The sequence below is a fragment of the Tinamus guttatus genome, unplaced genomic scaffold, assembly GCF_059628265.1.
Source record: "Tinamus guttatus ecotype Peru unplaced genomic scaffold, ASM5962826v1 Tinamus_guttatus_pri_ptg000240l, whole genome shotgun sequence".
Classification (NCBI taxonomy): domain Eukaryota; kingdom Metazoa; phylum Chordata; class Aves; order Tinamiformes; family Tinamidae; genus Tinamus; species Tinamus guttatus.
Genome location: NW_028288774.1, coordinates 7145943 through 7173283, shown reverse-complemented (window position 1 = coordinate 7173283; position 27341 = coordinate 7145943). Strand labels below are relative to the sequence as shown.

The 27341-nt window shown below is 40.6% G+C and overlaps 1 protein-coding gene across 1 annotated transcript in view; it reads left to right on the top strand.

Annotated features, from left to right (window-relative positions):
• The first annotated feature begins 5916 nt into the window (after positions 1-5916).
• Positions 5917-27341, top strand: part of SBF2 (SET binding factor 2) — a 203834-nt gene continuing 182409 nt past the window's right edge. Inside the window, exon 1 of the mRNA XM_088525845.1 lies at positions 5917-6087. Coding sequence (XP_088381971.1) covers positions 6033-6087 — 55 coding nt within the window. The 5' untranslated portion in view covers positions 5917-6032. The remainder of the gene's footprint in view (positions 6088-27341) is intronic.

Here is a 27341-nt window from a genome sequence, read left to right as displayed (position 1 = left end):
ATAGAGCGAACGGCGGCGCCGAGGAAAGGGGCGGGCCCTGGCGCGGCCCCGCGCCCGGCCCCGCGGCCCGAGCGCGGCCTCGTCGCGCCAGCGCCGTGGGGCACCCCACGCGAGGGCGAAGCGTGAGGGATAATGGCACTTAGCTCAAGCAACCCCCTCCCTTCTCCCCCCCCCGGCGCTTTGCTAATTGCAACCGTGGCTCTTCGATGTGGCCGTAACTTGCAAAATCTGATAGGACCCTCGGACTGTTTAACTGGGGACAGTGTTTTTTTGTTTGTTTGTTTGTTTTTACCTGCAAATCTATAACTATGTTTACCCGGTTAGAAGCGTAATTCCTCTTTCTAGGAACGTTAGCTCTAGGTAGGTTGAAGAAGGGCTGTAGGAACTAGACCTTGATCCATTTCAAATTCCAACAAATATCAAGGTTTCCGAAATAAAGCCATATTTGGACAACTTAGACTACAATGAGTAACTGTAATGAAAGTCAGCCTTCACATTACATAAGTGAGGAGGTGACAAATCAGCTATCATTAATATTTATGACTCAACTTGGATGCATATTTTATCTGATAAAATGTACTTGATTTACTCTATCGTTTCAGATAAATCACAGTTTAAATGGTATTGAAACAGAAAGGTTAGAGCTCCCTTTTAAACCTCCGAACAAGGGAAGAATTGTTGCTTTGCATCAAACGCAGGTTCATAGTGAAATGCTTGGGCTTATGAACTTCAGGAAGGGCTCGTCTTATCCTTAATCGCAAACCTTTACATACGTGCCTAACCTTACTCACCAGGCTAATAAAGTACCTAAATATTTGCAGGAGAAAGATCTCCAACAATATTCCCCATAGTTGGTTGGCAGCAAAGCCTTAGTCTGTCTGCCTTTTTACAGTCTTTAGCATCTTTGCCCTGTGAGGCTTCAGAAACGCGGAGCTCTGGCTTCGCGGGGCTTGCAGGGGCTGGCACCAGTCGGCCCTTTTCTCTGCTTATTTGTCGCAGCGCAGTTTCTGCGGAGCCGAGGGAAGTGCCCTCGAGTGCCTGAGAGATGCTCGAGCGCACCAAGACGTGGGCTGGAGTGCGCGGGATGTTTCGCGCTCAGCTTGCTCCAAGCCAAGTGTTTCAGAAATCAGGTGCACTCGTGCAGGCGTGCACTCGTGACTGCCTATCTAGATAACCGCGCCACACGCTGCACCCTGCAGAGGTATGTGCACGGGGCTGGCGGAAACCTTCCTGCGCGCGGCTGACACGGTCCGAGGCGCTGCGTGCCCCGCAGGCGCTGCAGGAGCCGTGCCCCTCCCGGCTGCTGCCCTGCTCCGTCGCGCGCTCCCTGCCCTCCAGTGCGGAGCAGGAGCCCGGCCGGGCCGGGGCCCTCGCGCTGCTCCCGAGCCGCCAGCGCCGCTGCCGCCGCCGCACCTGCCGCGCCGCCCCGGCCCGTCCCTCTGCGGGAGCACCGGGAGGTGCCGCAGCCCCCGGCCCGGCCCCGCCGCGCTGGCGCTGCCCCCGCAGCCCCGCAGAGCGCGGGCGGCCGCTCCCGCTGCTCCCGCGGACAAGCAGCTGTCTGGGAAGGGAGCGCGCGAGCGCTGCGGAGTAGCGCGCGGAGGCTCGGGGACCTCGGGAGGCGGCTCAGGCTTGGGCGAGCCTCAGCGTTTCCCTGTTGAGCAGGAGCTGAAAGCGAATCTAACTTCTCTAGAGGGAAAGGCAGGATTTTGTCGCATGGGCACCGCTTTCAGTTAAATAAGCTGTCCCTTTCCAGTAATAAAATCACTTCCCCAAACGCTGGAAAATCCCTCATTAACATCTTCGGCCAAAAGGGAAGTACAGTTTGTATACTCTTGGGCAAACAATACAGGAAGAGCCCTATGTGTGTGGTTTTAGATTTAGGAATTATAATAATTCAATAGTAATAATTCACATACGAGTTCCATGCTGATTACAACTGCCGTTTTAGTGATATAAAATTAGCTCATTCAGTCTCATGGGGATGAAACTTGGGCACGTGAGTTATCAGGCAAAATGCAGTTTGTTGCTGATGTGATCTGTGAAAGAGCTTCGGAGAGTAATGCTGGTTTCCTATCTATCACAAAACAAAATGTTCTCAGTTCAGCTGCTCATTTTGTTCTTCCTACATAATGCATTCCTACATAATTCGAAAATGAGGAATAATCACCAGATTTGTGCTATGAGGTAAAAGTGCCCCCTTTTTAAAACTTATTTTGCAAAGAGTGGAGTTAGCTACGTTTTGAAAAACTGACACAGAACGTTCCCTGGAAATATTATTCATCGAGTGTTGTTATGAGGCAATGCCACAGTTGAGAGAGACTGGGCTCTCCCCTGAAGCGCAGCCTGTCCTCCCGCTGCTGCCTCATCCGCTGGGGAGAAGTTGGCCTGGGGGTACATCCGGCTCTTGTGCTTGTTTACAGATTATTTGGGGCATGTCATTCACCCTCTCAGCCTCGTCCCATACACAAAAGACTTTACAATGCGTATCTGCTCCTGTAGGGAGAGTGTGATGATTAGTTGTGGTTGATATAGCATTTATCCAGGTTAAATTTTATTCCAAAAGCAAGAGTCCAAAGCCCGTATACACCAAGAGTGATTAGCAGGGGGCGGCAGGAGAGGGAGAAGAAATAGTCTATCTTGATTATGTAAGAAAACTGTTGCTTGAAGCCATAGGAAGCTCTTTACACGTTTCATTCTGGGTCAGTACAAATTTTACTAAGTCGTAAGAATATACTAGATTATGTTTCATACTATAAGAAATCGGTGAGTAGAAGAATCACAAAATGTGAAGTATGTAAAACCCCAGGCAAGTTCCACGCAGGAAAATATTGCTTGTACTGCACTCAGCCACCTTTATCTGTGACAAAAGGCTCAAAGGAGTAAGTGACAAGGGATGATCCTCTTTTTAGTAGTCTGACTGGAGATGCTTAATATCTGGCAGATTTGAACACGCCTAAAAAAAAAAAAAAAAGTGTCCCAAATCAGGATGAGATGCACATTGAAGGATGGGGAAAAACCGCTCAGGGTCATGGCTCCTTCCCCTTCTGGCAAGGGGTGTTACTAAACTAACAGGTGACACTGGATTAAGGGACTGCAGGCTGAGTGTGACTTTTGTATTTCCTGAAGGAGGAGTTGATTACACAAGCTACTGCAAACCTCACATCTATTTGGTGTCTGTCTGTACATAGTACAATGTCCCTTGTTTTCTTTCCGTCTTCTGCAGGGTTTTATCCTCACAGTTTTTCTCCCGGTATAAACCTGTGGCCATTGCATCCTCCTAGAGACGTAGGCCTTGGCGGACACCGAACGCCACTGCTCCACGAGCCCCTTTCATCACACAAGAAGAGCTGAGGCTACTCTGGAACAGAGGGAATTTTGTTGTATCGGTGGTCTGAATGAAAGTTCAGTTTACTTTGCATCAGACTTAGGCGAGCAAACAATATGTCTGCTTTGTATGCCCGTTTGCCCTATGAGAATATAAAGATAACTCAGTACAAAAGGGAAGTCAAGGCAGTTTGAGGTGACTGAAGCCTTTGCTGTCCTTGCAGGTATGCAGCCAAACCTCTGTGTCCAAACCCAGAAGAGGCTGCTACATGAGTACTTAAGACATGCTATTTATGACATGCTTTATAAACTAACCAGGCTTTGTTTTGATGGGTCTAGGGGGTAGAAGGAGCAATACTATGAAGTGGGTGCTAGCAGTGTTGGGAACTCAGCAAGTAACATTTCCCCCTTGATCCGGCATTTGTTAATGCCCTAGCAAAAGTGTTAGGTGATATTCTCCTGCTACAAGCGCTGGCTTAAAAGTGAGACTTAAGTACTGAGATTTGTTCTTACATATTGAACTTTTTTATGAGTGCAGATATGATAATCCAAAAGTTCTGTCTGAGAACCAAATTAGGCAATTTCTTAGTGTCTCTAAACTCTCCCTCCAGGTTCAGCTGTACACAATATTATCCCTTGTTTGTGTAAACTGTTGTGTACCCAGGCTTTGTACTGTTGAACAGCTGTAGCGTCCACCCCTAGAAGTGATGGTGCTGAGCCTGATCCTTGTTCCTTCACAGGGGCAATCTGTGGCTTCATTAAGATTTGCATTCCTTTTTTTTTTTTTTCCTACCCAGTGTAAGAAATGACTGACCCCATGGAGTGAGTGTCTTTCTCAACAACTACAGTAAAACTTTTCAGTACATTTTATGTTGTTTCCATTATTCCTAAAGTTATCAAGCAATTTCATTAAGCTCAGAAAATCCCACATGGTGTCTGACTTCAAAACAATGAAACCAAAAGCCTGATGATCTCAGGGACATTTTGACTGCTGCCTGCCTGAGGGTCCAAATGAGAACTCTGCCACGGATTCCTGAAGTTTCCCGACCAAAATGACTCTCTTTTTATCAACAGGACGTTACAGTGTATCCTCTGGGTCTCACCTAATGGTGGACTGCTGGGGGCAAATTCAGAGCGTTTCCTGCGAAGTTTCAGCGAAGTTCATTTACTGAACTTCGATGTTCATGCACGACGTGCACCAGTGCTGCTGCAGTTCCTCACTAGCATAGCCGATGTCTTTGCTGTCAGAGACGTCTGGACGTACATGGAAGCTTATCACAACGTTTCGTCAGACTCTAAGCCAGTCAGCCAAGCACGGTGCTGTCAGACACCCTGCTTATCACCACCATCGCTGCGGCTGCTGTCAGGCCAGCCGGCCTTTGAGGGCAAGAGACCAAAAGGTGTCAGGCTCATTTGTCCCTTATAAATAGCAACACGAAATCTCCTCGCGGCCTGGCGGGGCGCCCGGGCGGGCACCGCACGAGCCAGCACGTCGGGCCCAGCGGGTCGCCCCGCCGGCAGCCGCCGCCGCCCCCAGGCTCCGATGGCCCCGGAACGCCGGCGCGAACGCCGCGATCCGTGTGAGATGCCCACAGCGGCAGCCGCGAGCAGCCGCGCAGCCCCGCGCGGCGCGGAACGAAGCCTCGGGCAGCGCTGCCCGCAGCCGATCCTCCTCCGCCGCCCTTCGCGCCGGGGCGCTGGGAGCAGAGGCGGGGAAATCCCTTCCCTGACACTCGCCTGCGGCTCAGGCCACGCGGCAGCCTGAGGGAGCGCCGCGCCGTTAGACCGTTAACTCCGTGTCCTTAGAACGCTGGCGCCCTGCCGTTAGAGCCGTTAGCCCCGCGCCCTTGGAACATTAGCGCCCTGCCGTTAGAGCCGTTAGCGCCCTGCCGTTGGAACGCTGGCGCCCTGCCATTAGGGCCGTTAGCGCCCTGCCGTTAGAACGTTAGCGCCGGGCCATTAGAGCTGCCTTTCTCCCAGCTGCGCAGGCCGACTTCCCCTGCTGTGGCATATCCCGCACATCCCGGACAAAACGTAAACAGGAAACATTCTGGAAATGCAAGTCTCGGTTCACGAGACTCAGCTCACGGAGGTGATTTGCACTCGCTGCAAGGCTTTATTTTGGCACACGCGAAGCGGGGGCGATGCACTTCCCTGCCTGCTTCGCACAGGAAAAGTCCCAGTGCCGCAGGGCAGGCGTGGAACGAGTAAAAAGTGTCGCTTAGGTAGCGAGTTTTCCACAGCAAACTGAGCGTGCCCCGGTTGGCCTGCCATGTTTTCAGGAGCAAGAGGCCTAGATCCGCGGCCCGTGGAGCGGGGATTCCAGAGGAAGCCACCGGCAGGGCTTTCCCGCAGCCTTTATGCAGACAAAGCCGCTGCCAGCCTGGCCCTGGTAGGGAGGACCGGGCGGGGGCTCAGACCGGGGAAGCATGTGGAGCAGCTCGGTCGCGTTTGCACCACCGGCCCCCGGGAGAGCGGCAGGCACCGCGCTCCCGCCGCAGCCGCCGCCGGCGAAGCCGCTGCCCACGCCCAGCCCGGCGGGTCACGGCGCAGCGGCGCGCAGGCGCACAGCGCCCGCGCCTCCAACATGGCTGAGGTGCTGCTGCTTCTCCTGCAGCGGGAGCGGGGGGGAGGATGCTGAGCGGCCCGGGAGCCGCAGCCTCCGCCGCAGCACGGGTGGCGAGGCCCGAGGCGGCCTCCTCTCAGCCATGGCCAGGCTGGCCGACTATTTCATTGTGGTGGGCTATGACCACGAGAAGACAGGTAGGTGCGGCTGCGCGCGGGCTGCCCTGCCGCGCCTGGCCTCTTCCCCCTCCCCTCGGGCCTGCCCGGCCCCTGCCCCCCCGCCGGCGCGCGGGCCGCCGGAGGAGGAGACTGGCGCGCCCCGGGCGGCGGGGCGGCTGGGGGGTCCCTGGGGCGGCTGCGCCCCGCGGAGCGCAGCGGCAGCCCGCGGGGTGAGGCAAGGGTTAAGCGCCCTTTCCTGAGGCGGAGCGGGCCGGCGGGAAAGCCGAGGGGCGGCCGGGAGGGAGGCTTCGCCTCGTGCCCGCGCCTCGGCCCACCTGGCAGCCCCCACCGCTGCAGAACGGGCAGGGCTCTTTCTAGAAAGCGGGGGGAGCTTAAAATGTCTCTCTGGAACTTGCGTAGCGCTTCCCTCTCCTCCCCCGTGGTCCCGAGTGTCCGAGCGGAGCCTCCCACTGTGGGCGAGTGGGGCAGCAGGGGAGGCCGCCCGAGCGCTCTCCGCGAGAGGCCGTGACACCAACTGCTTCTACCCCATCTTTTGCCGTTAACGGAGACACGTAAACACAGTAGCACGAACACGGGGAGGGCTGAGGGGTCTGAAGGGGAGGCAGCAGAGCTTCAGGGCCTTTTTGATAGGGGCCTGTCAATGTATTGCCTCTCGAAAACGTGCCAGCTGCTCGTGTAACGCCTGGGCACCCCTGTGACTTTAAGATAGGCTGCAGTGCTTGTTGGAGAATCCAGATGCTTAGATGAAAAGAAGATGCTGTTATCTGCTCTTATTTTGTGGATGAAGAGAAAATAGATTCTGTCGCATAATTTTTGGTTTGTTGCTGAAGAAGCTTGAAATCAGCACACAAATTGATTTTGAAATGCAGTGACTGGTAAATGTACGTGTTGAGTGAGTGCTGTGAACCATTCTTTAAATGTATTTTGGCAATAAACGATATTTTAAATAGCTAAATGTACCTTAATTTATTTGGCTATGACTGAAACAAACAATCCTCAAACTTGTTACTCTAAGTAGCTCTTTGCTTTGGAGTAGCAATTACTTGTAGTTTGTATTTATTCACTGTAAAAGTGTGTAAGTAACAAAATATCAGCAGTTCTTTTTTGGGTGAAAAAATATGATCTCTACGTGTTTAAAGATACACTGATTTATAAAGATTCTACTAAAGATCTGTTAAGGTTACTAAATCAGTGGATTTTTTTGGTTAATTACATTTTTTTTTCTTTTTTTTCCTTTTTTTTTTTGAAATGGTCTTTTCCTAATTGCCGTGATGAAATTATAAGATATAATCACCTATAATATATATGAAGATATAAGATATAATTCACATATAAGATATGTGAAATGGTTAAAAATGATGTGTGCTTTATATTTAAGATGAATGCACCCTGCTCTTCTTTTGTTCAGAACACTTTCCCTCAAAATAATGGAGAGACCAAATTAAAACAAAGAATCCTTTCCCTGCAAAAAACCCAAAAACTAAAACAAAAAAACCCCAATTCCCCCCCCCCCCCCAAACTAGAAGTCCTTTTAAGGAGGAGATAAAACAAGTAGACTGCTTTCTTAAAGGATATGATCAGTCTGGCATAGCCACTGTGTGAAATAAAATTACAAATCAGATTGGAAAGATTTATGTTTGTAAGTGCTACAGATATAGACATAGAAGTTGTGTTTAACTTTCTGTATGTAAGTTTTCTCATAAAGTTTGGTAAAAATTACTTATATATATGAAGCTGAGTAGATCCAGAAATAACTCCAGAATCAGAACTTTAATTTGAAAAGATCATGTCCAGAAAGTAACTATTTAGACTTCATAATTTAAATTACTTGTTGCTACATTAATGCTTCATACTTAAAAATGTTTGGAAAAAACAGTGTTCTGTAGAATACTAGGCATGCATTGTTTTCCAAATTCCTTACCCCCACATACAGTCCCATAGTACATGGGACCTTTCTGTGCTGACCTTTCTTTTTCTTGTAAAGTCGCAGCTTTCTTGATGCATTATTATGCTTCTTTCTACATGAAAAAGCTGGGAGAAACCTTTCTAAAATTGCAAATTTATTACCAATGAAGCTTTTTTTTTTTTTTTTTTTTTAGTATGTTCTTCACTTTTCAAATCTCAGCAAGGCTTTGTCTTATTTTGTTTTAATACGATTGATTTATTTTTCATTATGATCACATTTTGTACTATTTTCTGTGTATAATCTGTGGTATATCTTTGTGTAAACAACCAAACAACAATCTCCCCTTCCCAACCTGTAAGTCAGGATAATATGTGCTTGTGGTTAATAAGAAAGGATGTTTATAGTATTTACTCTTCTTCTAAAAAGACCTGCTGCTTCTAGTATTTTTGTATAGCAGCCATTGTCTGCTTTGACATTGGATGGATTGTATAGATTTGTTTCATGTGAAATATTAACAGTATGGCAAACACAAAATTATGTTTTTTCATAGATTAACTTAATTCAAACACATTTGCTATAAATATCTGAATTTTTCTGCTTATGCTCCTATGTAATTTCTAGATTTCCTAATTTTGGAAAAAAAATGTTACATTACAATTTCTGATGCAAAATGATTGGTCTTGAGATGAGAAGCAATTACATTGTTCTGAGGTGAATTGAAGAGAGTCTCCTTTGAGGACGTTCTATCTCAAGTTCATTTCTGTGTCAATCTAGGCCCATATAAGTGGTCATTACTGCTGTTTTAGTGATGCCCCATTGTCTTAAATCTTCCCTTTTGTTGTGTTAGCACTGCAGTTGGGCCCTTTGATGGTGCAGTCCAGGATGCTGAGCTGTCAGAAAGACTGCTTGTTGGATATTTTGATTTTTGACCTTTTAAGTTGGCACACCAAGGTATCAGATGAGTGCTGGGATAAGGGTGGAGGAGAAGCTGCAAAAGGAGGACAGATGACTGTACCTGAGGTTGTATCAGCTTAAATGATTCTAGACCCTAACCCTTTAGCAGGAAGATGTCAGGTAGATGCCTTAGTTTCTTAGGTAAGCTGGGAGAAGTCGTAGGTGCCTTAGAATCATTAGTTTAATGGGTAGTTTACTTGTGCCTGGCAAGATGCTGTGATGGGGACACACAGAGATTCAACCTGAGCAGCCCATAAACTTTGCTGTTGACAACTTCGGTGTCAAGAGGCTTTCAGACATATACCAAGTTAAGGAGAAATGTTGAATAACACAGTTTTGCATATGAATGCCTTTGCCTTTTGGACTCTAGTAGTGGACATCCATACTTTTGCATTTGTGCACACGAGTAGTCCTGCTATAGATAAAGAGTTTTGACTGAAGGATTTGTGACATTCACAAGACTGAGAAAGCTCCATATATTGCCGTGCTATGTCCTCATGATAAAGCTGCCCTTTATGTTTTAAAGGAAAATCTCATTCACCCGGCTTTATATTCATTTCACATATAGTTGACTGTATTCCTATTTATTGAAAATTTATTTTGTATGTGTTGCCATAAAACTTCAGCATACCATAATTCTAGTTACTATTTTGTATTTAAAAGCTTATTTTGAGCCATTATTAAGAGCTGCAGTGGCAGTGACTTCTACTGGACATTGGTGTTCAGTGTCTTGAGCAAGTTGGAGAAATGTATCTAAAAAATCATTTTTGCCCATTGAGCCTTTTTGTTAAAAAAAAAAAAAAAGAGTGCAAATACAAAGTATTTCAGTTATATCCTGAACTTAGTTACTTTCTCATGCTTTTTTTGTGTTCGGTTTGACCTTTACAAAGGTAGATAACCACTATTTTCTTCAACCTACTAGCCAGTATAAAGCTGTTACATAACTTGATACAAAAGGCATACACAGAAGTTTCTTTGAAGGAAGTGAAGCTGCCAGAAAATGTAGGCATTCTTGAGTTAAAAAGCAAAACAAAAGTCCCAGAAGGCCTTACTGTATATCCGTTTTCCTTTTGCATGGATTTTGAAATGTATTTGATGTGCTTCTCAACAAATTCCCATCTAATATGTTTGTATAGTGGAATGTGGATGGGATTTAGGAAGAACACAGATGTTTGCAAAGATCACATAAGGGCATGGGAAAATATATTTAAAAAAATATAAATACATATATACATAAACATATAAGTAATGATCATAAAATTGATATTGGAATTTACAATATTTCATATTTTTCTTAGCTCAGAAACTGAAAGGTAAGGTTTCAGAGGAGATTAAAATAGTCCAGTATTTAGTTATCTGCTTATTCTCCTGTAATGTCTTTAAGATGCTGTTGGGTACTCAGCACTGTGAAAACTGCAAGATGGGGAGGATCTTTTGTGCTTCTTCTATGAAACAAGACAGTCTAATGATTGCTTAGTTCTTGCCTGTTGCATGGCGTTGTGATGTGAATGACAGAAGGTGTAAGACTTGCAACAGTTTAGCAGTTTTATTTGACTGCTGTCATAACTGATTAATGCTGCTATAGTGTGGGTAGGCTCTGTTGTAGTTGTTTCCATTTTGATTTTTAATACCTTATTTTTAGGGAAGCTCTTGTGTAATATAGCGCTGTATCTCCAGATTTTGAAATTAGTTGAGAGATTACTGCTATAGTGGCAGAAGTTTCTAAATGCAGTTGTCTGCTTATCTGATTTTTTTTTTTAGGAGTAATTGGCATTTAGTATCACAAGTTTTTTTGTGTATTAACATTTATCATATGTTAATAGACATTCATTTGTGCTAATGCATGCAAAAGGAGTGCATGCTCTCTTATCTTGAATGTATATAATCTGTGCAACAGGAAAAATAAGAAATTAAGGGAATCAAGCTGTTACTTCCATGGCTTTTTTATCTGTGTGATGGCTTTATTCAAGTGCAAGCCACATCTAAGTACGATTCTTAACGGAAAAAAACAGCTGCATCCTTCCTTCTGTGGCAAAAGGATTTTTCTAACTGTAATTTAATGAAGCATTAAGTGTCTTCTCAGAACTGAGGCAGAATGGAGATACACACATAATTTTGTATTGGTAAGAGATAGCTGTGGTTGGGTGTGATTGAGTAAGAGCATAGATGCCCAAAACCTTTTCCAAGTCTACCAGTTACTATCTAATGTAAGATTTACCTCCTTCCTACAAACCTTGCCCCTTCTTGCCTTAGCCTTTTGAATAAAGCAGTTTCAAAGGCACTTTTTTGAAACAGAGTGAGAAAAGAACATTTTAATTGAATGTGTTTCCCTCCTGCAGTGAAACTATCTTGAATGGCTATTTGGAGAGAAAAAAGAATCAGTATTTTCTTGTTAGCATATCTTCCTTAAATGTACTTAAACTACTTATTCTGTTGTAAAATGTTTATAAGTAGTGGTGAAATGTTGTTCTGAATCTGATTCACTATCATTTCAGAAGAATCTAAAATCAATATAGTTAGAGTATAACTTTTCTTTCCCCCAAATGCCTGCTAGTGTAGCTCCCTGAGGAACCCGGATTTGAACTCTTTGCTCCCTTTTTCTCGACTTAAGAATAGCAATCATGATAATATATATATGTTTTTCAGCCTGTCAATTTAAACTGAGACATCAATGATTTCATTGTTGTTTAAACTATATTCATTTGTCCTGAAATATGAGTATACAGATTCTATTGAGAAAAGCAACATTTCATATCTTTGGGAATATTTTAAGACTAAATTACAGTAAAGAAACTAGTGTTTCTTTTTTATTTCCTAGATTACCTTTGTGGATTATCTAACAAAAAGACACTCTTCATCCAGCGTGTTCATGGGCAGGCGTTTGTTACACAAACCTGAATAATGTGAAGGCAGTAGCCTTCTGCAAGTGTAAGAGTTTTTCCGTGGGGAACAATGACAGTCGCATTTAACTCCTCCAGCATCACAAACATAATAATCTTATAACACTGGGGAGGTTATAGTAATTATATTGATGTGGTAGTTTGCTGACATCCATTTGAAATAACAACTACCTCCCTGGCCACTGCTGCTCATGAAGTAAAAACATAAATGGGAAATGCAGTCACTATGGCATCATTTTCAAGCATGAAACAGATTCAGTGTCCAACTTAATAAATATCAGTTGTACCATGTAAGTACACATTGATAATTAGGAAACCATCCTTTGATTCAGTTTTTTTTTCATATTACTGCAGAAGAGGTGCAAAAGATTTTTCAGGTTCATTGTTTATATAATAACAGTTATTATTGCTGGACACTTGTGTTACTGATGTGATTGACTCTCATCAGTTTGGTGTTCTGGAAATCATATTCCAGTTATATGTATTTGTTGGAAATACATTGTTCCTTTGGTGTCTCTAGTATATTCTGAAGTCAAGGTAAATCCAGTTAGTGTTGGTTGGGATTTGGCAGCTAAATCCCTGTTCACTGAGCCAATAACATACTTGTTATTGTTTATCTGTTACTGGACCATCTATCTAGATGCATTGTGATTTAATATTTACATTTTTTATGGTTTTTATTTGCTTTGTTTTTGTTGGGGGGCAGGGGAGGAAGACAGATCCTTGTAATCTGGTCTTTGTAGTGTGGTTTGGATGTAATTTCCTACAGTTTTAAAACACACTTAAAACCCAGGATTCCATTTTCTGACATCTAACTGCCATTTGCGTAGATCTTCAGACGGACTGGAAACTTCCTCCTAAATGGTGAAGACTTGTGTTGAAAGAAGGAGGGTGAAATATTCTGGGTGAGATTGCATGGATCCTTGCTGATGCAAGGAAGTGCAGCTCTTCTTTCTAGAGCCATGGATTTCTTTGTTGGAAAAAGCGTGCTTTAGAAAACAGGTTTCAAAGAGCTGCTTTTGCCAGATGCTGTGATTTCTGGTTCAAGGATCATTTAGTGTCATCAACTGGCAGCATCCTCTTCAGGCCAGCAATGGGTTGTATGGCACTGCCGGGCGCTTTGGGAGCCTGTGTACCACAACCCAAGGGCTGCTCTTGATGTTTGCTCTGTTTGACCTATATTTTAAAATTCTTTCCATCTTCTCCTAGTTTGTTTTTTTTTTGTGTTTATCCAGGAAGAACCTCTTGCCTTAATGTCTCTCTTTCTTTCTTTTTCCTTTCCTCCCTCCTGTCCTTCTCAATCGAAATTTCTGTTCAGCCAGTTTTATCTATCCTGTGTTTTTTTTCTGGTATGAAGTCCTCTTGTCCCATCAGTCTGGTTTCTCCTGTTTTTCATCTCAGTCTTTTTTTCTCTGTAGTCTGCCTTTTGTCCTTTTCATTTGAATCAGATGACTTCCTCCTTCATTTAGGCTGCATGCCAGCAGTTGTTGATATAATTGAGAGCAGAGTCCCATCTTTTCCTTCCTGTCCTTAGCTATACTTTACTTATCCCACCGTAGCTGTCACTACAAAAAAAAAGATTCTTCCCACCTTTGGCAAGTATGGAGTATATGTTGTTGGATAGTGTATGTGTTATCTGGTCTTTGGGTACGTTGTAGCACAGAGTAATTTGAAATAATTTTTTCAGGTATCTAGTTGTTAAAATGAGTATCAATTTGTCCTATAGAGGAAAAAGGCTAGGTTTTATCATTGCTGTAAGTCTAAAAGAGTGTTTACTAGAATTTTAGTTCAGGCAAATTTTTTTTTTTTTTTTTTTTTTTTTTAAGCAGCCGAACTATTTTGGAAAATTTTGCACCAAAATTATTGAGTCTGAGGCAATTATTAAGCACTGAGATATAAGAGAAGATTGCTTATATTGTGAGAAGATTGCTTAAATTGTGAATAATTGAAAGTAGTTACAGGGTAAGAGCATCCTTTGTAATATTTATAGCTAGTAGCCGTTACTGCATACGTAAATAGCATTGCACTGATGCTGCTTCTTAGCTTCTCATAAGTGCACCAGACCTGAAACAAAATGTTCAGCTTGATCATCGCATTAAACTTTATCTTCACATTTTTTATTTACATGAGGTTCTTTATGTGCTTGTGCTTTGGACCAAGAAATCTAGACACATGTCCTTTTCTGTAACTTTTGTACTGTAAGCGATAAATATAATTCCTAAATGGTAATAAGCATAAGCTGACTGTACTACTAACAAAGTGCTCAAAGTCTTGAGTAAGTGCATGTTTTGGGATATTCTTATTAACAGAGTGTAAAAACAACTTTTTGAATTCTGGAAATGATGTTGAATGAGTTCACTGTGCTTTTGAAAAAGAAACCAAATTACGAAACTTTATTTTATTAAACAGACTGCATTGGATAAAAATGCAAACAAATAAAACATGACAGAAGGCTCATGTTTTGTTTCTGGACAGCTGTTTCTTCAAAATTAATTTATTTTCCCCTAAATATATGTGTATTCTACAAAGCTTGTGCTATGAATAAACTGTTACTATTCTATATTGTTAGTATGTGTTATTTTTAAACTACACAAAACATTTTGCATTCTTCTAAAACAAAAAAAAATAAAGGAAATTTGTTTATACTTTTATTTCCTAAAATACACGTTTAAAAACTACTTTTTCTTTTTCAATATTGTAATAGAGATTGGTTCTGGTCTCTTATTACTGGTCTCTTTTTTTGAACTTATGAATTGCTGTTATGAAAGTAGGACCGTTTGGATCTGTGAGGATTTTCTTCTTCACTGATCCCTGTTTACTGCATGATGGACACTGGACAGCTCTTCTATTAATGCTGTAAACCCGGTAGCAGATGTTGATTTGATTCGTCGAAGACTGTTACTGAATTAATCATGTCTGTTAAATGTATCTGGATTTGCCCTTGAGATGTAATTCTTGCCTGCCTTAAAAACCTGGAGTACTCCCAAGGCCTGGAGGTGGCTTTAGTGCAGTTCAGGAGGTTGTTGGTGTTTGGTGAACACCATGTGCTTCCAGAGGGACCTGATACCACACTTTGCGTGGTCGCTGCTGGGGAGTTTTTAGGCAGGAGTTGACTTTGCAAAGTAGCTTAGCCTGGGGCCTCTGTCTGAGCTATAGATTGTCTTTCTGTGCAGTCCTGCCCGGGCTGTAGATGAGGAAGCAAATGGAAGATCCCTGGCTGAGGTTTGGCTTGGGGTTTCATTTCATGTTTCAGTAAATGGTTTATTCTTATTTTAGGCTTTTGAGGAGCTACTTGCTTTTGCAAGGTATGAAGATGGTTAGCATGTGTTTCTCATAAGATTGGTGAGTTTCAGTGTGGTTTCAAAAAACAAACCAAACTGAGATGTGGAATGGCTTGTTTTCAAAGTGTTTCCCAAACAAGTAAGCTAGCTAGGCATACGTGTAGAATAAAATGAGGAGTTTTTCTGTGTTAATGAAAAGTCAGAGTTTAAGGTTTATATATTGAGAAACTCTTGCCTGTTCTAAATGATCTAAGTGCGGCTGAGAACTGAGTTTCCTTTGTAGGTGTGTTATGTCTACTTAAAACAAGCACTTAGGTTTTCACAAGAAATACCGGTCAACTTTCTTGGACGATTTAAGGTAACGACCATGGAATGGTCAGATTTACCCTTTAGCTGGCGGCAGCTGCCCCCGCAGCAGTTTTGGATGTGTATGCCTGTTCCTTGGTAGCTCCACCAATGAGCTGATACTTCAGCTCAAGCTGCCAGTGAACATGGCTTTAGGCTGAGATACCTGGATTTGTGTTAAAGAAATTGAGTAACAGCACACGGGTTCCCTTTTTTTTCCAGCTCCGAGGAGCTAATAGTTTCCATCAGAGATGCAGCAAAAAGAACTAGAGGTGCTGACAGATGTCACCTTAAACCATCTCGGTAGGTTTTACTGGGACTGGAGTGTCAAAGCTGTGATGGCAGCTGTGTTGGCATTATAATTCAGCAGGAGGGCCAAAGCAAGTGTCCTGTTTTTTCAGTTACAGTCAACTGAAAGGAAAACAAGACCATACAGAGCCACATGTTTGCAATGTGGAGTCCAGAACTCTTCTTTCAAAAGATTCTGTTTCCTGTTTGATTAATCTGCATAAATAATGATACTAGATTTGCCACTGAATAAACAGGGTTGATCCAAGTTGTGATACTTTTGTAAGGTTGTTGTTTCAGTACTGTGTTTTCCAAATACTCAGTTTATGGTGTTTATTGTGAAGTGAGATGAGCTCATGCGTATTTAATAAAAACAGCCTCTGCGAGGATATTTTATTATTTTGTTCTACTTTGACACTTACAGTGTGTAGCATCTTACTAAGAGAGGCAAGACAGTCACTGAGGCACTTTTCTTCCTGAGAGTGGTCTTGAAAAGTATCTATTTATAAATTTTCTACTTTTCTGATTTTGTTAATAACTGTTCAAGAACCCAGGTTTTTATTGGCCTGGTGTCTGTAGACATCAACATTGATAATCTTAGCTCTTTTTGTTATTTGCCTGATAGAAGACAGAAGGGAGATAATGACTTACATCTGTGCTTAATTCTGACAAAACTGAGAATTGTTATTTATTACCATGAGGTAGACTTTTGAGCTAGGCCTCTAAAATCTTACAGTTTTTATAATTTGTTCTTTTCATGATAATATGCCTGCATTACTTAAGTAAGAGTAATACTTAAGGTAGAAAAGCTGGAGGTAGGATTTGTATGAGAGCTATGTAAAGTCCTGACTTAGATTGAACCCGTATTGTCATAGGGCCTACTGAACCAACCTTGGGGATGCTCCCTTTCCCAAGCTTGGGTTCCCTAAAGGTAGGACGCTGGGAAATAAAGAAGGTGTAATTTGTATTTGCCTTTGTTAGAGGTGTCAGCATTTTATTGCCAGTATTAACTTCCACCAAACTGTCCTGCTCAGGGCTTTGTAAAGCTATTGCTGGTTAAACAGCAGGAGTCTCAAGTAGAAGTTAAAATTAGGTTAAAGGACAGAAGCAAGAAATTTTCATAGGGCAGGTTAGTAAAATAGACTACCAGGGCTCATTTTTTTCAGATCTTTATGATCTCAATAAATGATCTGGGCGGGGGGGAAGGAAACAGTTAAAAACAGCATTTGGGATAGCTTAATGTAAAGCTAACAGAGAAGGCCTGCAAAAGGATCTCATGATACTGAGTGACTAGATGTTAGTGTTGGATAAAATTCCTTGGTGATGAGTGTAAGCTATTGTACAAGCAGGGGGGACATCCATTTATAATAATGACTTCCTTAAGACTCAGAACTGTAGAAGTGAAGGCTGAATGGAACATCCAGGAATCACCTAATCTGTCCTTGCCCACTATGGCATGTAGAGCAGTAGCCTTTGCAGTTCTTGGTGGATGTTTGTCTAACTCATTTTTAAAAACCTCCACTGACAGCAGTTTCATAATCTGCTTTGTCAGTCTATTTCAGTACTTCTCTGTCTGACGTCTACAAGGGTTTTCATAGTGTCAAACTTGAGTGTTTTTTCATATGTTGTAGGCCTACTACTGCTGTTCTCCTTGAAGTGTGGTGACCAGAATGGATGTGGTGATTCACATTAAGTCTTGCCAACATTCAGAGCAAAACTATTATTTGCTGGTTTTGCAGGCAGTTCTTGTGTTTAGACATGGCTCTGATTCTGTGATTGTTTTTCTGCAATATCACAACATTTCCTGTCACTTAGTGATCTATCTTAACCATTATTTTTTACTTACTTTTGTGTGCAAACAGCTATTCTGACCTAACTCTCTAATTCTGTATTTCCGTAGTCATATCTAACATTTCTTGTAACTTTTTGCTCAGACTGGCGAGGTCACTTTCGGTTCTCAGTGTTCTCTAACATGCTTATTATCTGCATATTCTGAAGGTGATTAATGATTGCGATATATATGTAAATAGATAGAAAAACTTATGTAAATAGATAGAAAAACTTTTTTTTTTTTTTTTCTCCCACCAAATGTTGTGATTTAACCAGTCCAGGTGAAAAATAAGTGTCAAACCCCAAGATGCCTCACAAGATCTAAATTTGAAATAAAGAAAAATATTAATAGCCCTTCATAAGTAACAAGATGACAAAGGAGGAGCCAATCTCTATTTATTCAATAATTTGCAGACAGAAACAAAATGGAATTTTTAAATGATACTTTCAATGAGAGCAATGAAAAGGTTAGTTCATATCAAGCTGGGATGTGCAATTGCTGCAGCTGCAAGTATGACTGAATGCATGTAGTAGATAAATCTATAGTAAGAATATTGCTGTGAAGGAAAATAAATGGTTTGTCTAGGAGTTGATGCTCCTGGGCATATTAAATTTGAGGTACCCTTGGTATATTTAAACAGAAGTCTTTAGACGTCATTATCACTACTTTAGAAGTCATTATGCTCAGAGAAATAACTTGGCCAAGTATTTCATAAGTGACAGAACTAATGACACATTTTACACATTCTTACATTTTGGCTTATGTATTTCTAGCAGTGTTGTTACTGAGCAAGTGACTGTGTGTAGAAGGTGTCTTGAACACTTCTGCTTTCAGATTGGATTCCCTGGCCAATATTTATTAGGGTTAAAGGCAGGGGATCACATGAGGCTTATTTCTGTAGGAAACCTTCCTGAAAGCACCATTCTTACTCATAAGAATATAATGTACTGATATTTACTGGAAATAAGTTATATTACCTTATGACTGGCTCATAGTCCACATAATTCCTTGCTAGGAGATGGATGCAGCTCCATTTTCTTCAATTCTGCTCTAACTAAAAATAACCAAGCTTTTCAGTTTCCTACATTTCCAAAATGTGGATTGAGGAGTTTAATTATAATTTTTACTGTTGGTGATGCATTTGAATTGTCAGACCTTAGCAGCATAGTTTGTTTATGGGGAGGGAGTCTGAAGTAAGGGGATATGTGATACAGAGTTGCTAGGACAATAACCATAGAGTCATATTTCCTGCTTGTAGTGCAGTTTTTAAAGAATAATCTCACAGAACTGAATGAAATCACTCATTGCTAACAATTACAAACAGATATTTATTTGAGCCCATGTATTTTCATGTTTTTTAGTCTTAGTTATCTAATGTACCATTTTTTTAGGTTTGGTATAAATATGCTTAGAGATCAGGTACAATAATGGTGCACTGCATGGACAAAATATGATACATGTAATAAAAGGTTGGATTTTGTAAATAGCTGGCAAAGTACTGGTATTAGAAGAAACAGAAAGGTACAGTAACACGATGTTTCAAAATTTATGTGCATAGGCCTTCTTTATTTTCTTAATGTGTGTAATATCCTTTATAAATGACTACACTTCTTGTATTGGTGCCTATCTCTTGTAAATCACCGTGGCAGCTGTGTTCTTCGGGAAGAAGGGGATGAAGTAAGCTGTTAACCTTTGAAAGCTGAAACACAAACAAATAATGTCAAACTTGTGGAAACTTGTGGATGTTTCGAACAATGGTGTTAACTTTGATTTGCCTTTTTGAAGTCGACCTGTTCTTTTTGTTCTTGGTTTGAAAGCTACAGGTATTGTTTGAAACTCTTGCAGGTGTGAGGAACAAAGTTGGTCATGCAGTAATTTAGTAAGATGACAGCATGAAATGATTTCCACTATTATGTGACCATCTGCTTTCTTTTGCCCTTGTAAGCATGATCACTGGCATGTACTTATTTCTATTCATTTTAAACCAAGTAAGTATTGATTGAATTTCATTCTATTTCCTTGATCCCATTGCTTTGGGCTAGTTTTATTTTTGACTTGAAAATACTTCTGCTCAAATTCTGTTCCAGTTTGTTCTCCTAAAAGGTGCTCAAGGTAAGTCATGTTATCTATAGGGTGCAGAACATTCCTAAAAATGTTCCTCGAAGTGCTTTAAATTCTAATGTAAAGTTTTCTCAGGCTGCTGGTGGGTGAAATGGGAGGGAACTGGTGACAACAAACCAGTTCTTTCTAATTCTAGTGTGAATAGACTGAAGGCTGAAGACTCTACTCCAGTAGTGTAGAAGTACTGTAGAATACAGAGCAAAAAGTGTCGAAATATTTGGCGCCAAACTGTCCTAAGATCATCTTGTATTACTTTGCAATGCTGGTTTGCACATGCTTATGTGGTCTTTAGCTAGCAAAAAGGATGACCAGCCTGAATTTTGGCATTAATACCATCTTGGTGAGTGGGTAAGAAGCAAGTTTTTGTTAAATACATATGGGCCATAAGATATGGTTGTACTTACTGGAAAACTCTTTGTTTTTGCTGTGTTTTTAGTCTATAGTCTGTCCAGACAAAATATTTGCCCTACCAGGATATGTGAATCATACTACTTTGTAAAACTTCTCATTTATCATCTCTGTCTGTGTTCTGAAAATGTTTTGTGTGAGGGAAACACTGAGTACTCACAGTAAGTTTATTGTTAACATGCGTTTTCACAGCTGTTAAGTAAAATCATGCTTTGGTAGGATCAAAATATTATTGTTTTATCCTATTGGAACCACAGGAAACATGCAGGGTGGGAAACTTCCAAGCGACTCTTCACTCCTCATCACCTGTGGGTGACCAGGGGCATGTAGATTTAACAACAACAGAATCTTGCCAAGCTGTTTTTTCTTCTTTCTTTTCGCTGGTAAGAATAAAAGTTATTCTTTCTTCCTAAATGCATTGTTGATACTTTTTTTTTTTTTTCCATTGCCAAAAGGAAATTTTATACTATTTTTTTTCCACTCAAAATTTATGTACAACAAAATTGACATTTATGATTCGGCAAACAGTTTACCATGAGTATGTATCATCTGTGGAGTGTAGGATTGCTGTGTGTTGGGGCTTGCTTTTATTTTCAGTCTTGTTACAGGTGTTGCTAAGGATATATGCCTGTGAGTTCAAGTGAGGAGGGCGCTTTAAAAAAAAATTGAATATATAAATTTAGAAATTGTATACTGTTACCTAAAGAAATGCAGCATCTGCTCTGACGTGGAGGGGAAAATGTTCTACTAGACGAATGAGATGACTTTGCAGTTACAAAGTGCTGTAAGGTTTGAAAATTTTACACTAAATATGTAAATATTTAAATATCAAAGATGTTGATAAGATGCCATACTTGTGAATGATGTCTGTCAAGCCTGTATAGGCCATCGTTCAGTTCCTTTCATATAGGAAGTGTAGCTTAATAAATGTGTATAGGCAGGAAGCATTATAGGAAAGTGGTATCTTGACAAGCATGAGGAATGAGCAAGGGCACTAGAAGGGGGATTGAGAGGAATAATCAGTGTCTTTTAGGGTGCAGTTATGCAGTATACAGAGGAAGAATCCTAGGCTGCACTTAAAAATGTTTTTGTTTCAGTCTTAGAAGCATTTTTGTAGGTGAAGAGTGAGAGAAAGATGGGTAGAAGTTGTGCTCTTATGTTGAAGACATTTAATAGGAAGTGTCTGTCACTAACAGGAAGTTGCCATGATCTCTAACAAGATTCTTATACCTTGTCTTTTTTGTTGTTGTTTGTTTGTTTTGTTTTCTCTCTTCTCTTTTATACGTATTGATGTTTTTCAGATTTTTTTTGTCCTTGTTCGGACAGAGGTTCTGTTTTCTCTCTTATATCTCCATGGAGGCTTCTCAGAGTTAGAGTAGAAGAGATGAAATACACACAATATTGTCACCAATTAATTCTCAGTTCTCTGAACTAATTATGAACATTTGCTTAGTGTTTTGGTGACTAGATCGTACTACTTTATATAGGAAAATAAATGTTAAAAATGGATGGCTATTTGGGTTGGGCATTGATTTTCTGCTGTGGTTCTCTTTCAGTGTCAGTGTTGTGATTAACACCAAGTGCTGGTTAGACTAATGAAGAAAACTGCAGCTCATGAATTTGGAGAGCAGCTCTCCATTGCAGTATGTGTTTTATTACTATTGTATAGATTGCTAGAAGAAATAGAAAATACTTCTATTTTACTTCTGGTAGTAGTAACACGGTGATATATCAAATATATTGTTTGCAAAATAGAGATTGTGTTTTTGTTTACAATATCAAATTGGTATACCCGCCAGCCATTTGTCCATGCGGAATAGAACGCAGGCGTTAAAATGCCTTTCATAGAAAGGCTAATGGAAACTATTTTTAATATGCCATATGACATCCATCCTGAATTTTGAGTGTTAGTTAAGAATTGTTTCTAGCTTATTTCTAAAATAGAATATGAAAAAAATTCTAAAATGGAATATATTTCTAAATATGTGTGTATATCTATGTATATGTTTGTATGTTTGTTACATGTTTCTGTTTTTTTTTTCTCAATAATGCTAAAATAATTCTGTCATCCTGGAATGAAGTAAAGGTCATGGTCATTTTTCATTTTCTTTCTGATACAAGATAAATGCTTACAGTTTTAGCATGAAAAAGAAGAAATGGGACATAGAATACTCTGTTCTTCAGTGCGTTCACGAACAGAAATTGAAGAGTTTTTTTACTGGCTGTTAACAGTGATATCTCTGGTCATGGTGCAGCAGTAGTAGACTTCAGTACTTCATTTGGCAGGCTAAGGAATGCAGAGAGCTAGGCCTGTTGATGCACAGTAATTTTTACCGCTGATGAATCCTCACTGAAAAAGCCTTCCGTGTAGAGCTGCCATGGTGTCTTGGCAATCTGCAACTGCTCCAACAACCGCTTGAAGGGCATGTTTAAGAGACAGCCCATAGGCTCTTGGCTCTTAACACCAAGACTGGTCGACATCTTACCAGGCAAAGGGTAAGGGAAGTGGAAAGAGGGCAGCTTCCTCATGCCCTCTACTCCTGTGTTGCGGGTCTTGGGCACCTCGCCAGGCATACGTAGTGCAGAGGACCTACTATCATACCATGCTCTTCGAAGGTGCAGAATATATGTAATTTGTGACAATTTGTATGTTCTATGAAGAAAGATGGATTTTGCAGGTAGCAAAGAAGCAAGCAAAGTTATGTTAAGGATTTGCATGACAGTATCAGTATTTTATCCTAACATGCAGTTTGCATTTGAGTTGCCTTAAAAAACAAACAAAAAGATTTCCCAACTCATTAGTCTCATATGGCAGATTTTTGATTTGTTAGGAATAGAATTTTTATTTGTCTTCAATGCTAGGAAGCAGTAGTTGCAGTGTACTCTCTTCATCCCAAATGCATTGTAAGTTCTAAAGAATACAAAGATATTTCTTCAAGTAAATTATTTTGTACTCAGATCAAATATTTACTTCTGCTTTTTAAATATTTAAAATTCTTGTTTGAAGAATAAAATAACATTTTATTATCAATTATAGTTAACACAGATTGTATCATTCTAACTGTTCTAGACATCTCTAGAGTGATTTCCCAGTAGTTTCTAGTTTGCACATCTATATTCTCCCTAGATCTGAAATATATCTTTCAAAAATGGCACTTTATACTCTTATCTTACAGTATATCTTCACTAGTGCTGCAGATGAAGCTGAAGTCATTCTGCTATGAATGTTCACAAATGTAATTATTTCCTTTACTGTTTGAATTAAACATTTAGTATTGTGTTTGTATCTTTCACCATTTGGAATTGATCAGATAGGGGAATATTTGAGGCACTGCATCAGAAGCCACAAAGTGGATTTGGCTTCACTCAGCTTGGCTGCTCAGCCATGTTATAGCCAGTTACAACTTTAGTTCTATTACTAACACTCCCATCTTACTGATGCTAAGTTTCTAAAGTAAATATGCTATATGTAACCTAACATAAATTTATTATCGTTACCTCTGAAGCTAACAGTAGAGTAATACAAGTGATTTTTTTTTTTAAATTTTAAATCTGAAATGAAATGTTTTTTAGAGGTAAGGGCATTCATCTTCCGTGAGCTGAAATGGAAAAAGATGCTTCACTTTTTGAGGCAGAGTTTACTTTAAACTTGATGCAGATTTCTTTTAGGTAGGTTTTTAAGTTACAAACCTGCTAGAGAGTCTGCTTAACACTGAATCTCAAGGCAGGTTTAAAAGATGCTCATTGATGAGTATATTAGCTCAGATTTGCTTCAGAAATGGTACTCTTACCTACATGCCTTCTGATGTCATTTTCTGGTCTTGTTTTCCCTGTGTGCTGCCTTTTTTTCCCTACCCACCCAGTTTTCTATTTTATTGAACAGGCAAGCAGATTTCAAGCTCACTGCTTTTGATATCTCTTGCATTTCCTTTTCTCTTCCTTTAGTATGGTGATTTGTCAAGGCTGCATGTTTGTGAACAGGAATCCACTGTAGTTAAGTGCACTATTTACTAACTTACACCCTGCAAACGCTCTTTTGCCTGCGTAAGATTGGATGTCAGAGTGTTTTCATTACACTGAAATGACCTGGGTAGATGTTTCAAGTTCAATAACAAGTAAACTTTTCACTGAGTGAGAAAGTAGATGTTAATTCCTAGGTCATATTAAAGCAAAAATGAACTGTTTGGTGCCTAAAAGTACTCTCAGCATGGGAGTGATATCATTTTGTTTTAGCAGTTAAATCATAGGTACCTTCCAGTCTTTTCTTTGTTCCAAGTAATCAGTTTTCATGTGAGTCAGATTTCTAATTACAGGTGTGTTTTTGCTTTTCAGCATATTCTAGGTTATCTTCAAGAGCTTTCTTTGGTTACTGTTGTGGTCTTTGAACAGTGGTAATGTTTTGCCTTCGAGTTCTTATCATAGCAGCAGTCTGGGTACAGTTGGCCTCTCTGGCAAAACAGAGCTCTGAATATGTTCGTACATTCAATAGAACCAGAGAATGTGGTTCCTATTACAGGTACTTCTATGTAGTGTAACATTGCTGGCCATTTCTGAATATATTTGACTATTGGTAGAAGAAAATAGGACAAATGTCACTTCCTGTGACAATTTGAAAGTTTTCAATGAGCCTTCGCTCATTGAAAATAACTTCAGTTATTTTACTTTATTGTGTGTGGTTGATAATTCTTTGGCTTATTGGCTTGAGGATATTCTTTGTGGAGCAGTGGGGATTTAGTACAAATAACACAAGAAGTCTCAAGAGAACTGCAAAATGTTTATTGGCTTTGGTATTTGCTTGGAATTGTTCTGGATTTTTTTTTTTTTTTTTTTTGTGCGATTGCTGTTTCTTCTTTTTTTAGAAGAGGAGAAATATGAGAATGCACAATAGACTAACAGAAGGGCTTTGGTATAATATACAGTACATTGGTGAACAAAAAAGGCCAAATATAAAAGCATTATATTTGGAGACATAGTTTTAGTTTAATATGTTTTTATACCATTAATGAGTTTCTTTCTGTGTATGTGTGTGGTTTTTTTTTTTTTTTTTTTTTTTTTTTTCTCCTCTAAATAAATGTCTATGAGCTAAAACATGAATGTTAAGTATGTGAATTCAGGATGCGTTGCTTTTTTCCATGGTCATGCCCTTCATTTTGTTCCCCCAGCCACCTGTGAGGATGAAAGGAAGGTAGACATTGAGATGTGGAGCGGTTTCTTAGTTAAGTGTTGTAGATGGATTTTCTCCTGCAGTGGGATGCCATGGCTTTTAGCAGCCTCTGCTGCCCTCTCCTGCTGTGCGTTCTGGCTTCTGGTCTTGGCAAAGTGAGTGATTCTCCGAAAGGAGCCTGGATAAAATGGGCCCTTAAGGCATTAGGAACTGTTGAGATGTGGACTCCATTCATCCTGATGCCCCTATGTAAATATAAGATACTTATAGCTGACTGTTGGACACTCAGCCCAACTAAAGGATATCAAATAGTGTGAGTTGCAGAGGGGAGAAAGTCTCCTGTGACTTTTATTTGCCACAGGTTAATGTTTGTTAATATCAGGTTAATATTTGTGGTATATTTGAGCCTTACTATGTTAGCTATAATACTAAGGTATAATAAGAGTTGCTTGTACTGGAGGTAGAAGGCTAATTTTGCATTGCTAGGAACCTGTAGTAACCATTTCCATATTCCTGGATCATATGTAGTAGAAAAAATGCCTTCAGCTGTATTATTAACAATATAAGAGAAAATAGATATTGAGAAATAGATGTTAACATTTCATGTGTAGCTTAGTCAATCTAGGAAATATTTGATTAGTCACAGGTTAGAAATATGATTTGCTTTCTACTCAAAGAACAAGTGTAGCTTTAATCTCATTTATTAAAACATTTGCATTTATTGCAATGCAATAAATGGGGGGGAAGCTTTGAAAAATGAAAATTCTCTCTAAAGATATATATTAAGATATGAAAACTGATAATTCTCTCTGGGTGAAATTGATTGCTCTGAGGGTTGTCAATGAGAGCATTAAGGAAGAGATGAGAAGTATGTCCTGGAAAAACAATCATGTGGTTTTGCGAGTATTCTGTTAAGTTATATAACAGTGTCTTGAAGGGCCCCTGTTTTGCAGAACAAGTAGAAACGCAGTTAGAGTTTCTGAAAACACATTTCACTGAGACTTGTATGCAGTGAAAATAAGTAGGTCTCAGATTGTAGTGTACAGGACAAAAAGTACTTGAAGTGCAGACCTCTGTGGGAAAAGTGATACTAACTTAAGAAAGTATAGTTCATGAGTTTGATAAATAAAAGCTTAACTAGTATAAGCTTCTGTTACAAAAATCTGCCTGTGCAAAAACATTACTAGCATATAGTTGATATAAATATGCATAGTAAACAAAATCTAATTGCTAAATATATTAATCTGAAATGGCAAGGATCTTTTCTGAATTACCTTGGCATTTGCTCTACCTAGCTCTATTACAACATATGTTTTATTTATCCAGCATACTTTTGGCTCTCAAGTCTTGGTACAAAAGACCGAGTACTTTAGCGAGTCAATAGGGGTGAGTCACAGGCGCAAAGTGACGTGACAGTCCCGAAAGCAGCAGTGCCAGGCAAGGCGGCTGCCCTCTGGGCATGGCCGAAGGCGCGCTCATGTTACCTGGGGCTCCTGGCGGGTATTTGGCTGAGCAGGCCTTAACAGGATGGCGAGATCAGCTTCTTCTCCAGGGCTAGGCTTGTTCCTTTACCTCTGTGCCACAGGGGATCAGGAATTGAATTGAAAGGATTTGCCAAGACTGCTTATTTATATAATAGATAGTAAGTGGTTAGTTGAGTGTCCAGTGCGATTGATTCTCATCTGCTGGGTCAGCTTGAGTCAAAAGCTCATCTAAATGATGAAGTTTTCTTTGTTTTAATCTTGGCATACTAGGCTGTGCTGTTTGACAGAGCTTTTGGTGGGTTTCAGGTACCTGAAGGGTTGTGTGTGCATGTTTTTTTTTTTTTTTTTTTTATCAAGACACTGTTTTACGGTGGCAACAAACATAAGTAAGGATCTCCTGGAACAGTTTCTTGGGAATCTCTGTTGTGTGGCAGTTGCAGCTTACAGATAAACTCTTTCCTCTTTGTAGCTGTGATGATCTGGAAAGATCCATTTAAGAACAAGCGGAAGCAAGTGAAAAATTTGGCACTCACTGTATTGCGCAAAGCAAGTACCACTGCATTAAAAAATATATATTTTTGCACTTTAAC